Source organism: Trachurus trachurus (assembly GCF_905171665.1).
Source record: "Trachurus trachurus genome assembly, chromosome: 19".
Lineage (NCBI taxonomy): Eukaryota > Metazoa > Chordata > Actinopteri > Carangiformes > Carangidae > Trachurus > Trachurus trachurus.
This window is the reverse complement of record NC_139913.1, coordinates 14,576,366-14,594,291: the sequence shown is the minus strand read 5'-3', so window position 1 is coordinate 14,594,291 and position 17,926 is coordinate 14,576,366. Positions and strand designations below refer to the sequence as shown.

The following is a 17,926-nucleotide window of genomic DNA, read 5'->3' as shown; positions in this document are numbered from 1 at the left end:
GTTACTGGACCCAGACTCTGACTCTGGTCCTGTGTTTCTGAGCTCTTGGTTTAACAACCTGTCAATCATCCCCTGTATGTGCACCTGTTCATCCTGTTTTCACTAAAGTCTCTCTCTGGATGTTCCTGCATTTGACTCTTCCAACTTCCACTCTGTATATAGTCACACTAAGAAAGTATCTAAAAAGAACACAAAAAGACATAAATTTGATTTAGAAAATAATAAAATAATGTAGAACCTCAACAAATCAGAATAAAATCAAATAAATAAGAGAATAAGAAATCATGGGACAGTGTGTGATGTAAATTTAATTTCATTAACCTTTATTTTAACTTTGACTTATAATTGACCATATTTACAATATAGCCATGCAAAAAGACGGCAACACTTTATAATAAGTAGCCTACACACTATTAAGCATTACTAAATACTGAATTCTTCATTTATAACGCATGAATACTCATTAGTGTGTAGTTTATAAATACAGTTAGTGCTTATCAATGATGAGTAAATTTTTAACTGTCTTTCTAGTAATGAATATTCATGTGTTAGAAATGATGAATTCAGTATTTAATGCTTAACAAATGCTTAATAGTGTGTACTTATTATAAAGTGTTACCCAAAAAGACATATGAAATACATCCAGGATACACAAATAACATATCTAAGTAGATCAGTAATAAAATATCAAATTAAAAATGATTTAAATTGATAGCAAAATGAGTCAACTAAAAACAAGAACAGTTGGAGGTAAAATTATTTTAAATTGCCCTAATGATAAAAATGAGATCGTTCTGTGTGATATTCCAAATTCCAGGTGCACAGTATGAAAAATTGGATTTTCCAAGTTCAGTAAAAAAAGCTGCAGATCTGAGTCCTAAAACACATAAGAACACAGAGGAGGCTCAGCAGTGAAAGTGTCTGAGCTCTAAGTGTGAATCAGAGAAGAATCAAAGAAAACCTAAAGGTGAAACAGAAATGTGAGCTGAGGTGGAGTTAGTTTCCACCTGGAGACCTGAAACGAGGTCAGTCAGCGACGCGCCGACACTGAACCCTCTCCCTCTGTGTGCTGCCGCCCCCCCTCTTCTTCCAGGAAGTACTACAAGCGTCTGAAGCAGTCCTTCACACAGTTCTGGGCAGTGATGCTGATCACCAGAGAAACCATCAAGAGACGCCACTGGAGGAAGGTACGAACCCCCGGGGACCGAGTTTCCCGGCAGCGGCATGTTTATGATGCTGTAAATCTGATAAGAAACCTGCGGCTTAACACCGATACTATGATTTATAATAGCAGAGTTATGTCCATGCCCTCTCACAGATAACACCTCACTTCCATGTTTGGGGTCAATGTGTAATTAGTCTCTTCTTTCCCATTTCCTCTCCAATGAAAGCAGGAGTGTAATGTGTCCTGTACACATGGTGAACTGTCAGTGATAAGCTCAGAAGCTCAATATTCTCTAATATTCTCCAACTATCCTTTGCTTTCATTTACTTAGATTATGCAGTGATCTACCACCCTATAAAATCTCACCCCTTCTTAGCTTCTTATCTTTGCATTCGTCACTTGAACACACCCACCCGCATGCATGCACGCACACACACAGGCACGCACACGTATACACACACACCCAGCATACACCTCCGTCACTTGGACTTCAACCCCTCTCAGTGAAATTCGAAGCAGCGCTGCATCTCTCATTCCACCCTGTGAAACCTGTCCCTCCGACTTCCAGCTCCACACCTGTGACAGGTAGGCTGCTTCTCTGCCTTCTTCACTCTCTCCATCAGTTCAGATACAAAAAATGTCTTAAGGTTTTTTTTTGTTTTTTTAATCTGATTTGACTGTAGTTTGAAACATGTGAAATGTAAACACAGTGAGGTGTGACAGAGGAAATGATCTACAGACACTCCTCTCTGCTTGTTTTTCTTTTGTTTAAATTTTTCTTCACTAAACTGAACCGACAGTTTTCCTTTCTTTCCTTGTATGTTCCTTTGCTTCATTTGTGTCACTCTCAGTCTATTCTGTATTATTGTTTTATGAGGCTTGGACTCTGAACAGTGCAGCTCTCGCAGGCCACCTGTGTCAGCTGTTCATGCCTGAGAACAGTCATCAGGAGCTTCTCTTTAGAGCAGTTCCTAAAAACACAGGTTTATGTGAGATTTAGTGCTGACAGTTTGTGTTGGCACTTCTGATACAATATAATTATATGTTTTTTATGGAACTGATCCATTCTCACTTCTTGTCAGCACCTGCATTATTATTGTGATCTGATTCCAGATCAGACCGGGCTATGACAACAGTGTTAATGTGGTGATATTAACAGTTAATTATTTCCTAATAACTGAGTCAGCTGGTCATTAATCTGTGTCATATATGTGTTTTCTGTGTTGTTGTTGTTGTTGTTGTTGTTGTTGTTGTTGTTGTTGTTGTTGTTGTACATAAAACAGGTGCACAACTCAAATATAAACAGTGGAAATATACAGCTATTCACCTGGTTTTATGTGGACAATAGTTCAGTCTTGGGTGAGGTTGGAGAAAATAACACTGATTATGTCATAGTGATGTCATCAGGGTTATCTCAACTTGTTTTGTTTTTTTGAAGGATGTTTTTCTATGTGGTGAGGATCAGACATGAGAGTATGTAAAAGTAGCATAATGGGACATACAGTATAGGGGTTTGGGAGTATGGTATCTAAGAATCTGTTATAACTCCTTAAATGTTTTAGTTTTTGGTTAGAATATGTTAAGTCAGAGGTTGAGTCATATTGACTGTTATTATACCCTAAACTTTTCATCTGACAGAGATTTCTGGGTTTGACTCAATTTCCCTGCATAGTCCGGAAAATGTTGAGTCTAGGGTTGAAATAAAAATTTTCACGTCAGGTTTTCTTACTGTTAAGCCTTACCTGGTTGGTGGCAGTAGATAACACGATAGAGCAGGGGCCACATACAGCGCAATTTAATCTCAAGTGGGCCGGACCAGTAAAATAATAGCATGATAACCTAAAAAGAACTTTGAATTTTTCCCTTTGTTTTAGTCTACGTTATTACGATGTTTACAGTTAATGAGCTATCCTTTTACGAAACATATTATGAACAACCTAAAATTTCTTGATAAAAAAAATAGGTGCAATTTCAACAATATTCTGCCTCTTCTGTCTTCTATGTAATTTTCACACATGGCAAATTCATCTTGAGGGCCAGATTGGACCCTCTGCTGGGCCGGTTTTGGCCCACGGGCCACACCTTTGACACCCCTGCAATAGAGGATAACCTTAATCAGCACTGTTCATCAGTAATGTTTTGTGCAAATTTGCCTCATAGATGAAAATATATTCCTCTAATAAACATCATCATAGGATAATGAACAGGTGTACCATGTTTCATTACAGCCCACACAGTAATTAACACGATATTTCAATCTACACTTTGAATCTTTTGGCTGTGATTTGTGCCAGTCCACCTGGTTCTTAAGTGAAATATCACATAATTTGGACATGTTGTTTGTAAATATGTAATTGATTGGAGCTGGGGAGTGATCCAGTGAGTCAGAGGGTGTGTGTTGATCTGGTACAGTATGAATTGTAACCTACTTGTTTGATTTGGGAAGGTCGGTTATTGTAAATCCTGTCAGGTGGAGGCAGAACCAGGCTGGGCTCATGTGTGTTTGCAGAGACCCGTTCTCTCTGCTCACTTTGTGCTTATTGAAGTGAAGCCATCAACAAAAGAAGTGTTTGCTGCATGAATTCATGTGCACGCCCATGTTTAATCTGTAACGCCGGGCACTTATCTGCTATCTGTATCCAGTAGGATTAACCATGGAAAAGAAATATGCACATATATAAACCAGGAGGGACGGGGTGAGGACACACTGGGTGGGTTGATGAACTGTAATCATATCTGAGTGACGCTGCTGTGCTGTGTTGAGGTGACTCCTCTCTGTCTGAGCTATAAATCTCCTGATAAATATATAACTTTCTGGACTTTTGGAACTGCGTGGCCTGGTATACAAGGCGGGGCAATGAGGACTGTGGGTGTTGCAGGAGTATATAACAGGACGTGTATCTAAGAATAGGCCCGAGTGGACACACTCCTCAGGCAGGGAGGGATGACGGAGTGTTGAGTGTTCTTGATAAACTTGGATAACAAGGAGGAGCTCACCTGAGGAGCCACACAGTGGATCTGCAACCAGTTGAATGTACAGGATGTTAAATCATGGACCTCTGAACACAGTGTAATCACCAGTTTGATTTACTGGCTTTATTATCCCTTCAATTTCAGGAATTTCACGAGAGGATCAAAGTAAAAACAGTGACAAAGACCAAGTCTGTCCCTCCAGGAATGGTAAGACAGCTTCACTGATTTGATTCTGTATCACTGAGATTCTGATAACGTTTCATCTCCCTCCTCCTGTGACTGCACTGAAATGTGTTTTGTGTCGTGTTGTGTTTTCCCTTCAGGACGTGGGGATGTTGGAGATCCCTGCCGAGCTGTCGGCCAGACTCCGCAGCGCAGCAGGTCGGCTCCGTAAACAGCTCCACTGATTTGATAAGGCTGCGGTTGGCACACAATGTTTTCATACGGCTCACTGTACTTCCTGTCTCCCTCCATCAGGGCGGCAGCATCCGTCAGGTGTCAAAGAGGCCGCGCCTCCGCACGTGAAGGCGGACCATCGGCTCAGCCTGCCCCTGGATATAGACAGATACCCGTTCTCTCGCTATGCCAAGTCCGTATTACATGTGAGTGAAGCTGCAGCCACATACACGCACATTCTACAGTGTATTGTGCCTTCAGCTCCAGGTTGTGGTCCACACAATAACCCAGTGATATATTCATATTAGTTGCACAGAAATGCAGCTTTCAGGTTTTCTACTGATGATGATAATAAACCAACATTAACTGACCTGTGTAGACATTAGCAAGGGGCAACAAGCTTTAAACAGCCCTCATACTTTTTATTTAACCTTTATTTAACCAGGCAAGCAAATTAAGAACAAAATTCTTATTTTCAAGTGCAGCCTGAGGGGGAAGGGGGAGGGGAGTGCTAAAAGTGAAACAAGGTTAATAAATTACACAGAAAAATTCTATACAATACAGTAGGCTACATACAATATATCAATATAATCAATAAAATACAATACAATACAATGTAATTAATCAATGGGGCATGACAAGAAGCCTGTTAGCAAGTGCAGGAGTCGACTGTGATTTGTAGTAAATTTTGTTTGAAAACAGAGAGAGACGTGAGGACAGAAAGTTTAAGGGTATTTTGTAAGGTGTTCCAGTCAAAGGCTGCAGCGAACCGGAAGGCACTGCGTCCAAAGACGGTGCGGACTTTGGGGATGGAGAGGTTGATGAATGCACTGGACCTTAGATTGCGGGCAGGGTGAGAGAGGTGCAGAAGGGAAGAGAGGTAGAGAGGTGTGATGCCGAGAATGGTTTTGTAAATGAGCAGAAACCAGTGATGCAGCCGTCTGGTGTGAAGAGAAGTCCAGTCTACCAGGTTATAGAGGTCGCAGTGGTGAGTGGTGAATGGAGCCCCAGTGGCAAAACGGATGGCGGAGTGGTGGAGTGGGTCCAGTTTGCTGAGAGTGGAGTGAGATGCCGTTCTGTATATGGAGTCACCGTAATCGAAGATGGGCAGGATGGTCATTTTGACGAGTGTATGTTTGGCTGCACGGGTGAAGGAGGTCTTATTCCGGTAAAGGAAGCTCAGACGAGCTTTGACTTTGGACTGAAGGTGTTTGATGTGGGTGGTGAAGGAGAGTGATGAATCCAACCAGAGGCCAAGGTATTTGTAACTGGAGACAAACTCTAGTTCAGAGCCGTCGGCACAGAGGATTTTTGGGACAGGGGTGGGAGTGTGTTTACGGTTAAAGATGATGCATTTGGTTTTTTTGGTGTTGAGGAGAAGATGAAGGCTATGGAAATGCTGTTCAACAGAAGTGAGACTGTGTTGTAGAGTGGCGGCAGCAGCGTGGAGAGAAGGGCCCTCTGAGTACAGGATGGTGTCATCAGCGTAGAGGTGAATCTTGGAGTTGCCGGCATTCCTGGTTATGTCATTAATGTAGATGGAGAATAGTGTTGGGCCTAGAATAGAACCCTGTGGCACCCCTTTGGAGATGGTGAGAGGGGCTGATTTGATGTTTTCAGATTTTACTTGCTGGACTCTGTTGTTTAAGTAGCTGGCGAACCAGTTGCAGGAGTGTGGTGAAAGACCGATGCTGGAGAGCCTCTGTAGGAGGATGGGGTGGATGACGGAGTCAAAGGCCTTAGAGAGGTCAATGAAGGCAGCAATGCAGGTCTGCTTGGAGTCCAGGGAGGAAACAATATCATTCAGGACCTTCAGTGTAGCTGTGATGCACCCATGGCCTGGCCGGAACCCAGACTGTAAGTTGGACAGGATGTTGTTGGAGGTTAAAAAGTGACTGAGCTGTTTATGAACCAGTTTCTCTAAGACCTTAGCCAGGCACGGCAGGATGGAAATAGGCCTATAACAATTGGGATCAGAGCTGGAACCCCCTTTGAAGAGGGGGAAGACAAGTGCGGATTTCCAGTCTAAAGGAAAGATGGACAATTCCAGAGACATATTAAAAAGCAGTGTGATGGGGACGGCAATGACAGGAGCAGCAGCTTTTAAAAACATGGGGTCGAGCCCGTCAGAGCCAGCTGACTTGTTGGAGTCTAGCTTGGTGAGATTCTCTAAGACTTCTGAGGTTGTGATGGGTCTAAAAGAGAAAGTGCCAGAACTGGGGGTTGTAGGTGAAAGTGAAAGTGAAGGAGCAGCAGTGGAGGGCTTGGCAGAGAAGACATGAGCTGAGTTAACAAAGTGCTGATTGAAAAGCAAGGCCATATGAGACTTATCAGTAACAACAACGTTATCAAAGGTCATAGCATTGGGGAGGTGGGGTGAATGAAGCTTGTTTTCCATGGACTTAACCGTTTTCCAAAACTTCTTGGCGTCTGAGCCGCAGGATGCAAATTTGTCCAGAAAATGAGTGACTTTGGCTTTTCTGACGGCCTGAGTGCATTTATTTCTGCATTGCCGAAAGGCAAGCCAATCAGCAGGAGACTGGGAGGAACGGGCTTTTCGCCATAAGGTGTTCTTCTGGCGGATTAAAGCAGCCAAGTCACGGGAAAACCAGGGGCTGAAACGATCCTTAATCCGTAATTTTATGAGTGGAGCGTGTTTATTGATGATCAGGCCGAAGGTCGATTTGAAAAAGGACCAGGCCATCTCCAAAGTAGGGAAGGTATTAATTTTGTCCCAGCTTACTGCAGCAGTGTCGTGAAGAAAGGCTTCCAGGTCAAAGTTCTTCAGGGAACGTTTGGAGACGATCACGGGTGGGCGCTTAACTGAGGAGCTGGAGCGCATGCAGGCAATAGCGCAATGATCACTCAGATCTTGACTGAAGACACCAGATTTATAATTAGAGGGGGCGTTTGTGAGGATGACGTCTATCAGCGTAGCAGATGAAGGAGATTTTAGATTAAGTCTGGTGGGCTCTGAGATAATTTGGTAGAGGTTTAGGGCGTCAAATTGTTGAACAACCAGATCTGGGGGGTTAGTCATGTCCCAGTTCAGGTCCCCCAATAAAATGAACTCGGAGGAGATGTGTGGTGCCAGAAGTTCACTGAGAACAGTTAAAGAAGAGAGTGGGGCAGACGGTGGTCTGTAGCAGACAGCAACAGAGAGAGAGAAATTATTGCACAGTTTGATCTTTAACACTAGCAGTTCAAGTAGCTTAGGGACAGATTTTGACAGAGAAACAGTGCATTGCAGATGATCTTTAACATACAGAGCGACACCACCTCCTTTAGTTGCTCTGTCCTGACGAAATATATTATAACCTGGTATGAAAATGTCAGGGTTGGCAATGCTTTTCTTAAGCCACGATTCAGAAATAGCAAGAACATCAGGTGTAACAGTGTGAACCCACGTTTTTAACAGATCAAGTTTGGGTAACACACCGAGTTATGGAAAAGCATAATAGGAAACAGTTTCTTTTTTACACAACCAGCTGATTCAGAGAAACTTGGTTGTGTTGTGTCATCTGATGAACATAAGCTGATATCAGTGGTGTGCACAGGGCGGGGGAGGCCTGTCTAATGTGCAGTGGCAGTTCATCCCATAGTTCTACATGTTAAAAACACATAGAATGAAAACTGTTTCTCAGGACCAGTGAGATAAAAAAAAAGTTAATAAAAAGAAGTTAATAAATAACATAAGTACCTAAGAACCAATATTAGGAACTAAAACCTATATGATAAATAAATAAACGAATAAAACGCATTGTGAGGCAGCGACATGTTTCGGTAACCTGCAGTTATAATATAAAGTGCAGTACAGTGCAGAGGACCACAACAGACACACAACACATACAATAAAAGAGAATAAAGCAAAAAAAATAAAAAATTACATATTTGATATCGGTTATGGTGCAGAGTTTTCATGTTGTGCCCCCAGGACACATGGTGCCAGCCTCAGGGATACCCCCTCCAGAGACCCCTCACCTCTCTGGAGCCTGAAGATGCTAGAACTGCCCTGGACATTTACAAACTGGTACGTGGGACTCATCATTAGACGATGTTACTTCAGGCTTCACCTCTCATGCAGCTCATACTCATCATGAGCATCAATCCTTTTCCTCCTCAGATCTTGAGGTTTACAGGTGAGTCGGAGCTCAGCAGCTGGAAAGAGCAGACGCTGGGTAACTACATTGTGGAGAAAGGCCAGAACCGACCGGCCCTGAGGGACGAGATCCTGGCCCAGCTGGTTTACCACACGTGGGGTCAGGAGGAGCAGGACAGCCTGAGGGGCTGGCTGCTGCTGGCCTGCTGCCTCAGTGCCTTCACCCCCTCACCAACACTGGACAGACCACTGCTCAAGTAGGTGCCACAGTGCATTTTTTAATTATCTAATCTTTGACATAGTTTCTAGATAAATGAGAGTAAATGTAACTCAATATATAGTACCTGGCTGCAAAGTCATCTCCGGCTGCCCAGGTCAAATCTGATGTGTGTTACCACAGTGTCACAGTGATTTGGATTTGGTGATGTTTTCATGTTGATGTTTAGTAGTGATGGATCAGTTCCAGCACCAGCTACAAACAGGAACAGTAACATCGACATGGTTTTACAATAAACCTGCATGATGCTGTATACATTTACCTGAAATAAAATATTAATAAAATTAAACACCAGAAAAACTACCAAGGACAAAGTAGATTCACACTGGTTCAGTTGTGTGTTTTTCAACAAACATAAAAATAAGTATCAGAACCTTCAAAAAGCTACTATGTAACTTGACACACACACACAAAAGTTGAATTCATTAGCAGCCTGACTCACTCTGGTATGAGAGTGTGTAAACAACATCATAATGTACAGTGATTGTATAAGTCATCTCTAGTTGTGCTATTGGTAGAGAGAGTATTACATTAAAGCTGCCCTAAGTCATTTTGCATCAGCAGCTGCTGTAGCTGAAAGCATCTTGTTTTACATGTCAATAGGTCATACTCCCAAACCTCCCAAAACATGAGTTTTGATTGAATAAAACACAAATGCCTGGTAGGATCAAATGATGGAGTGATTACATTTGATATAGTGGTTAAACCAAGAAATCCCATTAGCCTCCGTAGTCTAGTTCTGAGCAGCTCGTGGCTCTGCTCCGCCGTTCTAAAAATAGCTTGCACCGAACCTACTCCTAAAACTACAGGGATTGCGGCAATGGGCCAATTTGCCAAAATGTTGAACTATCCCTTTACAGTAAATGTCAATAATGGCAATAGGGAGGGTCTGGAGTAGGCTATATAGTTACATTTCCTATCACACATCACTCTTTCCTCCTCCAGGTATGTGTCTGACCATGGTCCAGGGGAGTACCGTTCACTGTGCCAACACAAGCTGCTGACGTCTCTGCAGCTCCCAGCTCCCACTGCCCGCATCTACCCACCCACCCAGCTGGAGTGGACTGCCAGCCAGAGGAGGGGCGCCATGCTGCTGGACATACACACCTTCAATGGTCAGAACAAAACAAAAGCTTTGCCATGAAACCGTTCAGGAGCTCCAGAGTAAAAAAAAAACAAAAAAAACATCCTATGATATCTTTTCAGATGAGAAGCTGACGACTGAAGTGGAGTCCTGGACCACCGGGGAGCAGCTTGCCTCATGGCTCCTCCTGTCCAGGTGCTCATCTAGTTTCAGTCATGTTAATATTTCCCGTTCCTCCCTTTATTTAATCAAGTCTCTAACTGGTCATCCATGGGCGTTTGCTGTGTTTTAGCGGTGTGGAGGAGGCGGTGCAGGGCTGGTCAGTGTCTCTCCTGACCGATGACGGCTGGTCAGACTTGGCTGGCTCCGACTTTGTCATGGACCTGCTGGCTGGAGCGGAAGCTGAAGTGCTGCCCCCACCAGGAACCCCCTCCTCTACAAACTCTGACTACCTGTTCAGCAGCAGCAACGGAGACAGGTAGAGCACTGAACCGGTCTGCCGTGTTTTGGGACCAATCCAGACTGGTCACTGTGACTAATCACTGTGTCCCTCTCTCCTCCAGGATGTTTGCCACAGACATGGATGACTTCATCCCACCTGCACCTCCAGTCCAAGCTCCTGGGCTGCCTCCTTTTGAGGGAAGCTCCTGGAGAGGAAGTTACCCACAGGAAGGTGGGTGTTACTGCCAATCCTTTGTGCTTTCTGCACCTGTAAGACCACCAGGGTCCACAGGAGACCAGTTTAATCATCTATCTGCCTAACATGGTCCACACAGACCCCTGTCCTGAGACCGTGTGCACTGTAAACATACCAACACATCGAAATACTGAAAAGTAAACTATGGGGTGCTGTATAGCTGGCGCCAGTTCGAATCCAGCATCGGGTGGCCCTTTGCTGCATGTCATTCCCCCTCTCTCTGCCTCCCAATGTCCTGTATCTCTCAACTATCCTGTCTGTGCCTGTGAGCACTTTATGTATCGGTGTAACACTTCATAATAAGTTCACACTATTAAGCATTAGTTAAGCATTAATAAATGCTGAATTCTTCATTTATAATGCATGAATACTCATTAGTAGCCTATGTAGTTTATACACACAGTTAAAAATGTTATACTCATTGATAAGCTGCACTAACTGTATTTATAAACTACATACTAATGAGTATTCATGCATTATAAATGAAGAATTCAGTATTTATTAATGCTTAATAGCGTGTACTTATTATAAAGTGTTACCTATGTATCTATTGCATTCAACATCCTTGTTATTAACTACTAACAACATGCTAACAACAACATGGCCACACTCTTCTCTTTGTTACTGCAGCCTGTATCTCCACTCTACTTTTAGAGTAGATACCTAATAACACTAATTGATTTTTTGTCACAGAGGATGTTGGACAAATGTTGTAGATCTTTTAGATCTCCACACACACAGCCAGTGTTTTAACCAGGTGCAGGTTGAACATCCTGTGTAAATCAAAATTAACCCTGCACACTGAGACTGTGACTGTGACTGAGAGTGAGGAGTCATGTTTCACTTGTAGCTTCTGCACATGCTCACAATTAGAGATAAATACATGCACCATACATGGATACATCATATTACCAATTACTAAAGGAAGGTAAACATTTCACAAAAAACTTGACAATAATATTACAGAATATATAATCGCTTAAAAATTACAGCATTGTAAATGTTGTGTAGAATTAGAAAATTACACTGTTTAACACGGCTTTAACAAAGTTGAGGTAACTAACAAATATACAAATAATAAATGTAGACTATCTGTCTACACCACTAAATGGAAATTGGGTCACATGAGACCCAGAGTCAGACTGGACATCAGGACCACCAGGACAAATCCCAGTGGGCTATAACGTTAGAACCAGGACTTGGTGCATTACAACTTTACACCCATATTTTGCATATGTGTGTATATACATCACAGTAATCATTGCAGCGGGGGCTCAGACAGGTAGTTCCAACAGAGAACATGTGCTGTTCTAACCTCTGTGCTCCACCTGTTTGCAGGGCGTGGTCGACAGATGGACGCATACGTTGACAACCTGTTTGATCCAGTCCTCGACCAAGGACCTCGGGTCAGTGATGTCATCAGATATATGTAATTATGTAAACGTTAACCTGTGATCAGTGTGCAGGCTGTGTTGCCCTGTGTCTCAGAGCGTGCTCACCGACTCCTGCTGGATTGTATATCTCCGGTTGTATCTTGTTACTGAGTACTTGTATCACTGGGTTGTGTTTCCTCCTTGTCTGTAGCTGTGTAATGTACAGTAATGGCTCATTCATGTTTGTGTGTGTTTATATACGTGTGTGTGTTTGTGTGTGTAGGACATGGACAGAGTGGCCGTGCTAAACCACAGGCTGAGAGGAGGAGGAGGGATTGGACCCATGTATGGAGCTGGTAGGAAAACTGGATCTCTCATCTACACAACACACAAACACAACAACAATCACTTAGTATCCTGAGCAGTTTCATCATAAAAACATAAATGACAATTTTGATAAATATAAATATATTATTTTCATTATTTGCTCTCATCAGGAGATCATGTTAGCTACTGAAAATATGTTTTTGTCTTATTATAGATTACTCAAGGCCAGTGGTTCTCAAAGTGGGGTCCGGGGACCCCCAGGGGTCCCCAACTTTTTCTCGAAATTGTACCACTTTTTTCCAGAAATATTAATTTTTTTTCCAGAATTTTTTTTCGAAATTTTTCCAAAAAATCACACCATTGGCCATAATTTTAACTTATGTTGACTAAAAAAAGTAACGTTATTCAGTCTCCGAACAAATATTTGTGTATTTCTGGTGTTTTGTCATGTTAAAAAGGAAATTTTACTTGAACCCTTCAGAAATCCTGCAAAACTATAGTCAGTCAAACCACATGTAATACAGTGATACAAAAAATAGGAACACACAATAACAGAGCAGATGATTACAAATGTATCAATCTGTTTTGCAGGTATGCCGATGGCTATGCCAACCTATCCTATGGGTAAGTGGAGGAATGTTCCTCTAGTTTCTTCAGTCTGGTTCAGATCAAGTGGCAGGAAAAACTGACCAATCATCTTTTGTACTCTGTGTTGTTTCTCTCCAGGGATGCCAGTTAACCCAATGCCCAGCTATGGTGCAACTCCCATGATGCCAGCCATGCCAGGTAAGCCCCGCCCTATATGTACTGTACATGTGATGTGACTGCAGCTCACCAATATTTGCAGATATCGAAATGTTCTTCCTGACGAGCAGTTTCTAATCATCCTCACACAGCCATGATGATGAATCAGGCTCCTGCTGCCGCTGACCCCATGCAGACATTAGCACAGCAGGCCCTCATCAACCAGCAGGCCTTTGTTATGGTAAGCCGACTCCACCTTGGTGTTTAACTATGTCTTCAGCTTGACGGTTCATTTTTTTCATACTGTAATCTCCCCTCTGCACGTGTCTCTGCTCCCCTCTCCTCAGGCCCAGCAGATGACCCAGCAGGCTCTGAACATGTCCCAGCAGCAGGTCCAGGAGCAGAAGAAGAAGCAGGATCAGCAGAAGAAGAAGGAGAGGGAAAGAAAGCAGCGGGAGGAGGAAGAGGAGGAGGAGGAGGAGGAGGAGAGGAGGCAGCGGAGACGACGGTCCGATCGGCGCGCCAGGGAACGCTCACCTTCCCCCCGACGAGCTCACTCCCCCTCACCCATCAAGCCAAAAACCAACCACAGGAGGCACGAGCCAGAGGTAGGTGGTTTATTTGCATAAATCATTATATATTGTCATTCACTGCACCTGTTTACACCTTATCGTACATACTTACTATACTGTCCCATTTAGTTGAGGTTTACACTGTTACACTGTTGTTCTCCTTCTGACATCTCTACTCTGTGTGGCTGGTTTTTATTTTGTTCAGTCGGTACACTTAAGTTGTATGCTGATGATGTCATATGTTCTTATTGTTAGCAAAACCCATGGAAAGAACCAAAGCTGACATTGTAATAAAAATTGATGTAAAAAAAAAAAACACTCACAATAATTCATAATTCACTCAAAGACATTTACTCAAAAATTTCAACAGACAATGAATTTTAGTCCATATCAACAACATTGTTGAACAGATTGTGATTAAAGGATAGTTCAACATTTTGGTAAATTTATTATAATTATAATATAATGATATAAATATAATTTGCCATAATCCCTATAGTTTTAGGAGTTGGTCCGTTACCTTTAATTGTCAGTACAAGCTATTTTTAGAACGGCGGAGCAGAGCCGTGAGCTGCTCGGAGTTGCTCTACGGAGGCTCATGGGATTTATTGGTTTCAAACTCATCAAATACACAACCCAACAACTCCAAAACGCTCTCATAGACAAGTTGTGACCTGCACATTCACCACGCTACAGTATGAGATAATAAGGGAATGTTAAGGGACGGAGTTGTTTTTGAGGTAAATTCATGTAAAATCACCGAAGTGCGTTCCCGTCGGGGGCAGTTTTTTGGCTAGCAGTCTCTTCATTTGCCTCCGTCTTGTAATGTTGAAGTATCCCTTTAATATCAAATATTGACCCATGACACTGATACAGAGTAGTATATCAAGCTTTCTATACATGCATTGTAAAATTACAGATATATTCTTTGGTGGTTTAGCTCTTCACATGGGATTGGTTGACAAAACCAAACCTTATTTCTATATTCCTCTAATGTCTCCACAGACGGAGACAGAGACGGACGTACCAGAGCCAGATGAACTGCAGTCTGTCAGTGAAAAGACAAAGTACTTCCAAAAGATCGGTGGTGAGTTGAGCTGATAAATCAAACCTCAGTAACACATGTAGCTTCTAACTGAAAGCAGAGTGTGTTCTACTGTAATCCAGGAGTTTTTACAATGTCTATCTAACTTAAAATCAACCTTCTCTCTAACATTGTAAAGGCTAAACACACTGATAAAATGCTACACATACCATCACGCTTAAAGTATGTTTCCATTTGAATACTTGGGTTTTCTTATTCTTGTTATCTCTGTCCTCCTCTGCTATAAAGGCATGAAGCCCAAAAAAGAATCCAAACCTCGAAAGCCTGAGCGGCCGGTCAACCGCAGCCCTCCCAGACAACAGCAGCGCTCCCCATCACCACCTAGTCCATCACCCCCACCCACAGCACCTAAACCTGAGGGTAAGAGCTTGAAACACACTGTAAGGACCCAGAGAGTTCAGCAAGTGAAAGAAGCAGTACTGTACAGGTCATGTGTGTGTTTGCTTATACCATCTAATTATAAAGAAAATGAACTGAAGGGGGAGATCTTGGGATATACTGTGTGTTTTTTCTCTTCCACAGTGAAGCGTGTCCCCGTCCGTCCTCCTAAGGAAGCGGAACGCCCAAAACCCAAACCCAGTGAGCCTAGGGAGGAGCCCACCTCCAACATCCGAGATATCATCAAACAGTTCAACAGCCGGCCCCCACCAGAGGCCAAAGCCTACGAGCCTGTCAGGTCAGTGCTGCATCTCATCAGCACACTTTCATCACATCTGACATCCGGCTGGATCCTGGATCCTGCCTGGACTCTTCTGCACCAGCTGTGTTGAGGAGTGACACTTGTGTTTTCTTCACAGACATGCAAAGCAGTTTGTAAAGAAGAGTGACCCCAAAGAGGAGGCTCTGGCTAAACTCAAAGACATGACTCCAGTGGCACGGCAGAAGGTCAGAGCGCTCAGAAAATTTTAGATCCTCCTGTTAGAATCATCATCGCCTCACTGTCTTGACATTTCAAATAATAACTGGACTGTGTGGTGGCTGAGACACAAACAGGCCACTCTGTTTTAAAGCCACCCCCGCAAAAAAAACCAATAGATATATTGCTCTGTGTAATGAGACAAAATAATAATGGGATGCAGGCATGTGGATATAGTCAATATATATACCCATCAAAGATAATGTTAAAGGGATATTTCTACATTTTGGCAAATTCACCTATTGCCATAATCCCTATAGTCTTGGGAGTAGGTTCATTACCTTTAATTGTTGGTGCAAGCTCTTTTTAGATCAGCGGGGCAGAGACGTGAGCTCTGCATGGCACACATAACTTTTGTATTTCCCTCATCAAACTCATCAAATACACAATGCAACAACTCCAAAACGCTCTCATGGACAAGTTGTGACGTGCACATCCACCATGCTATGAGATAATAATGGAACATTACGAGACTGAGTTGTTTTCAAGGCAAATGCGTAGTCAGAGCTACATTTCCAGATACGGCTGCTGGGCGGAGTGACTTCAAATGCGCAAGTATTTCCAAGTATTTGCTTCATGTGTCGTAATGTTACGTTATTATTTCATAGCATGGCGAATGTGCAGGTCACAACTTGTCCATGAGAGCATTTTGGAGTTGTTGGATTGTGTATTTAGTTTGATGAGGGAAACACGAAAATACCGTGTGCCTGCCTCCGTTGCATTAGCCGGCAGCTTGCTTCTCTGCCCTGCCGATCTAAAAACAGCTTGCACCGACAATTAAAGGTAATGAACCTACTCCTATGACTACAGGGATTATGGCAGTATGCGAATTTGCCAAAATGTTGAACTATCCCTTTAAGTTTCTACATCCTCACATCTCCCTGTCCTCTCTCCCTCCACACAGAGGCAGTGGGCGCCTCCTCCTCCTCCACAGCCGGTCAAGCCGTTCAAGCCGAGGTACGAGTCTCCTCTGTCCACCCCTCCGTCCTCTCCTCCGTCCACCAGGGGACCCCGCGTCATCTCCAGCAACATGAAGCAGAAGCAGCGCTCCCTGGAAGATCTGTTCGGCTCCCAGCGCCTCAAAGACCTTGCGCCTGCTCCCCCAGACTCCCCACCGCCCCCTCCACGCCAGGCACCCATGGTGCAGGACATCCCAGAGCCGCCGACCATGCCCGCCCCCTCTCTCTGTGGGTATTCCCACACTGTTTAGTTGTGTTTTAGCTGATGAATGTTGCTAACCAGGTGACTCACTCATGTTTTTCTCTGTCCTTGTGTAGTAGTTGAACAGAGGATGCCAGATGATGATGGCATCCGGTCCAAGCTGCATCGCTTCTCTGCTGGTGTCTACTTCTCTCACGCCAACATGCCTGGGAAAGTGTTCATGCGAAAAGAAGTAAGAAATACACACACGTAAAAGTTGCAGTAGAGACAGAGATGGAGATGGAGATGGAGTTAAGACTGGAGATAGAGATAGAACCAGAACTAGAGATAGAGATAGGACCAGAGATAGAGATAGAGATAGAACAAGAGATAGATAAGATACAGATGGAGATGGAGTTAGGACTGGAGATAGAGATAGCAATAGAACAAGAGATAGAGATAGGGATAGTGATAGTAATTGGGTTAGGGATAGAGATAAAGATAGAGATAGAACTAGAGATAGAGATACAATAATTCATATGTATGTATGTTTATATTCTAGCTTCTCTAGCTTCTTTTAACACTGAATTAAGAAATTATAAAATAATGAATGAATATTTACTTAGCTGCTTTAAATGTATCTATTAAAGCAATGAAACCAGAGCTGCATTGGCTCTGAAATATAACTTCATAAATCTGAACTTGTTATATTACAGCTGTAAAAGCCATCCTCTCTAACTATAATTTATTTGTCTGCAGGTGTTTTACCCCAGAGAGAAGTTCAACAAGCCCTACGTCCTCAACCTGCTGTGTGAACAGGTCAGTGGATTTACAGTCACCTTGTAGTCCAGTGTGTCCAATGCCTTTAATCTCAGAGACGGTGAACTCTGCCTCTAACATCATCACTGTGTGTTGTGTTGAAGATCATGAGGGACACGTACTCTGACAGCTGCATGAGGATCAGCAGAGAGGAGAGGAGGAAGATGAAGGATCTGCTCGGTGAGGCTTCTTCTGACAGGTTCAGACTGGATGCTCCTGTCGACCGCCTCTAATCTCTC

The 17,926-nt window shown here is 43.1% G+C and overlaps 1 protein-coding gene across 1 annotated transcript in view; it reads left to right on the top strand.

The window, feature by feature from the left end:
* myo15b (myosin XVB) overlaps positions 1-17,926 on the top strand; it is a gene marked incomplete at its 5' end in the record, with an annotated part of 42,819 nt that overhangs the window by 16,384 nt on the left and 8,509 nt on the right. The window contains 25 exon segments of the mRNA XM_083994880.1: positions 1,094-1,187; positions 4,283-4,345; positions 4,462-4,519; positions 4,616-4,740; positions 8,469-8,564; positions 8,658-8,890; positions 9,856-10,025; positions 10,117-10,189; positions 10,287-10,472; positions 10,558-10,673; positions 12,030-12,097; positions 12,348-12,420; positions 12,983-13,015; positions 13,118-13,177; positions 13,288-13,376; positions 13,483-13,743; positions 14,713-14,794; positions 15,041-15,172; positions 15,335-15,488; positions 15,610-15,697; positions 16,633-16,931; positions 16,933-16,940; positions 17,006-17,121; positions 17,628-17,687; positions 17,792-17,867. Of these exon segments, the coding sequence (XP_083851006.1) occupies positions 1,094-1,187; positions 4,283-4,345; positions 4,462-4,519; positions 4,616-4,740; positions 8,469-8,564; positions 8,658-8,890; positions 9,856-10,025; positions 10,117-10,189; positions 10,287-10,472; positions 10,558-10,673; positions 12,030-12,097; positions 12,348-12,420; positions 12,983-13,015; positions 13,118-13,177; positions 13,288-13,376; positions 13,483-13,743; positions 14,713-14,794; positions 15,041-15,172; positions 15,335-15,488; positions 15,610-15,697; positions 16,633-16,931; positions 16,933-16,940; positions 17,006-17,121; positions 17,628-17,687; positions 17,792-17,867 (2,813 nt within the window).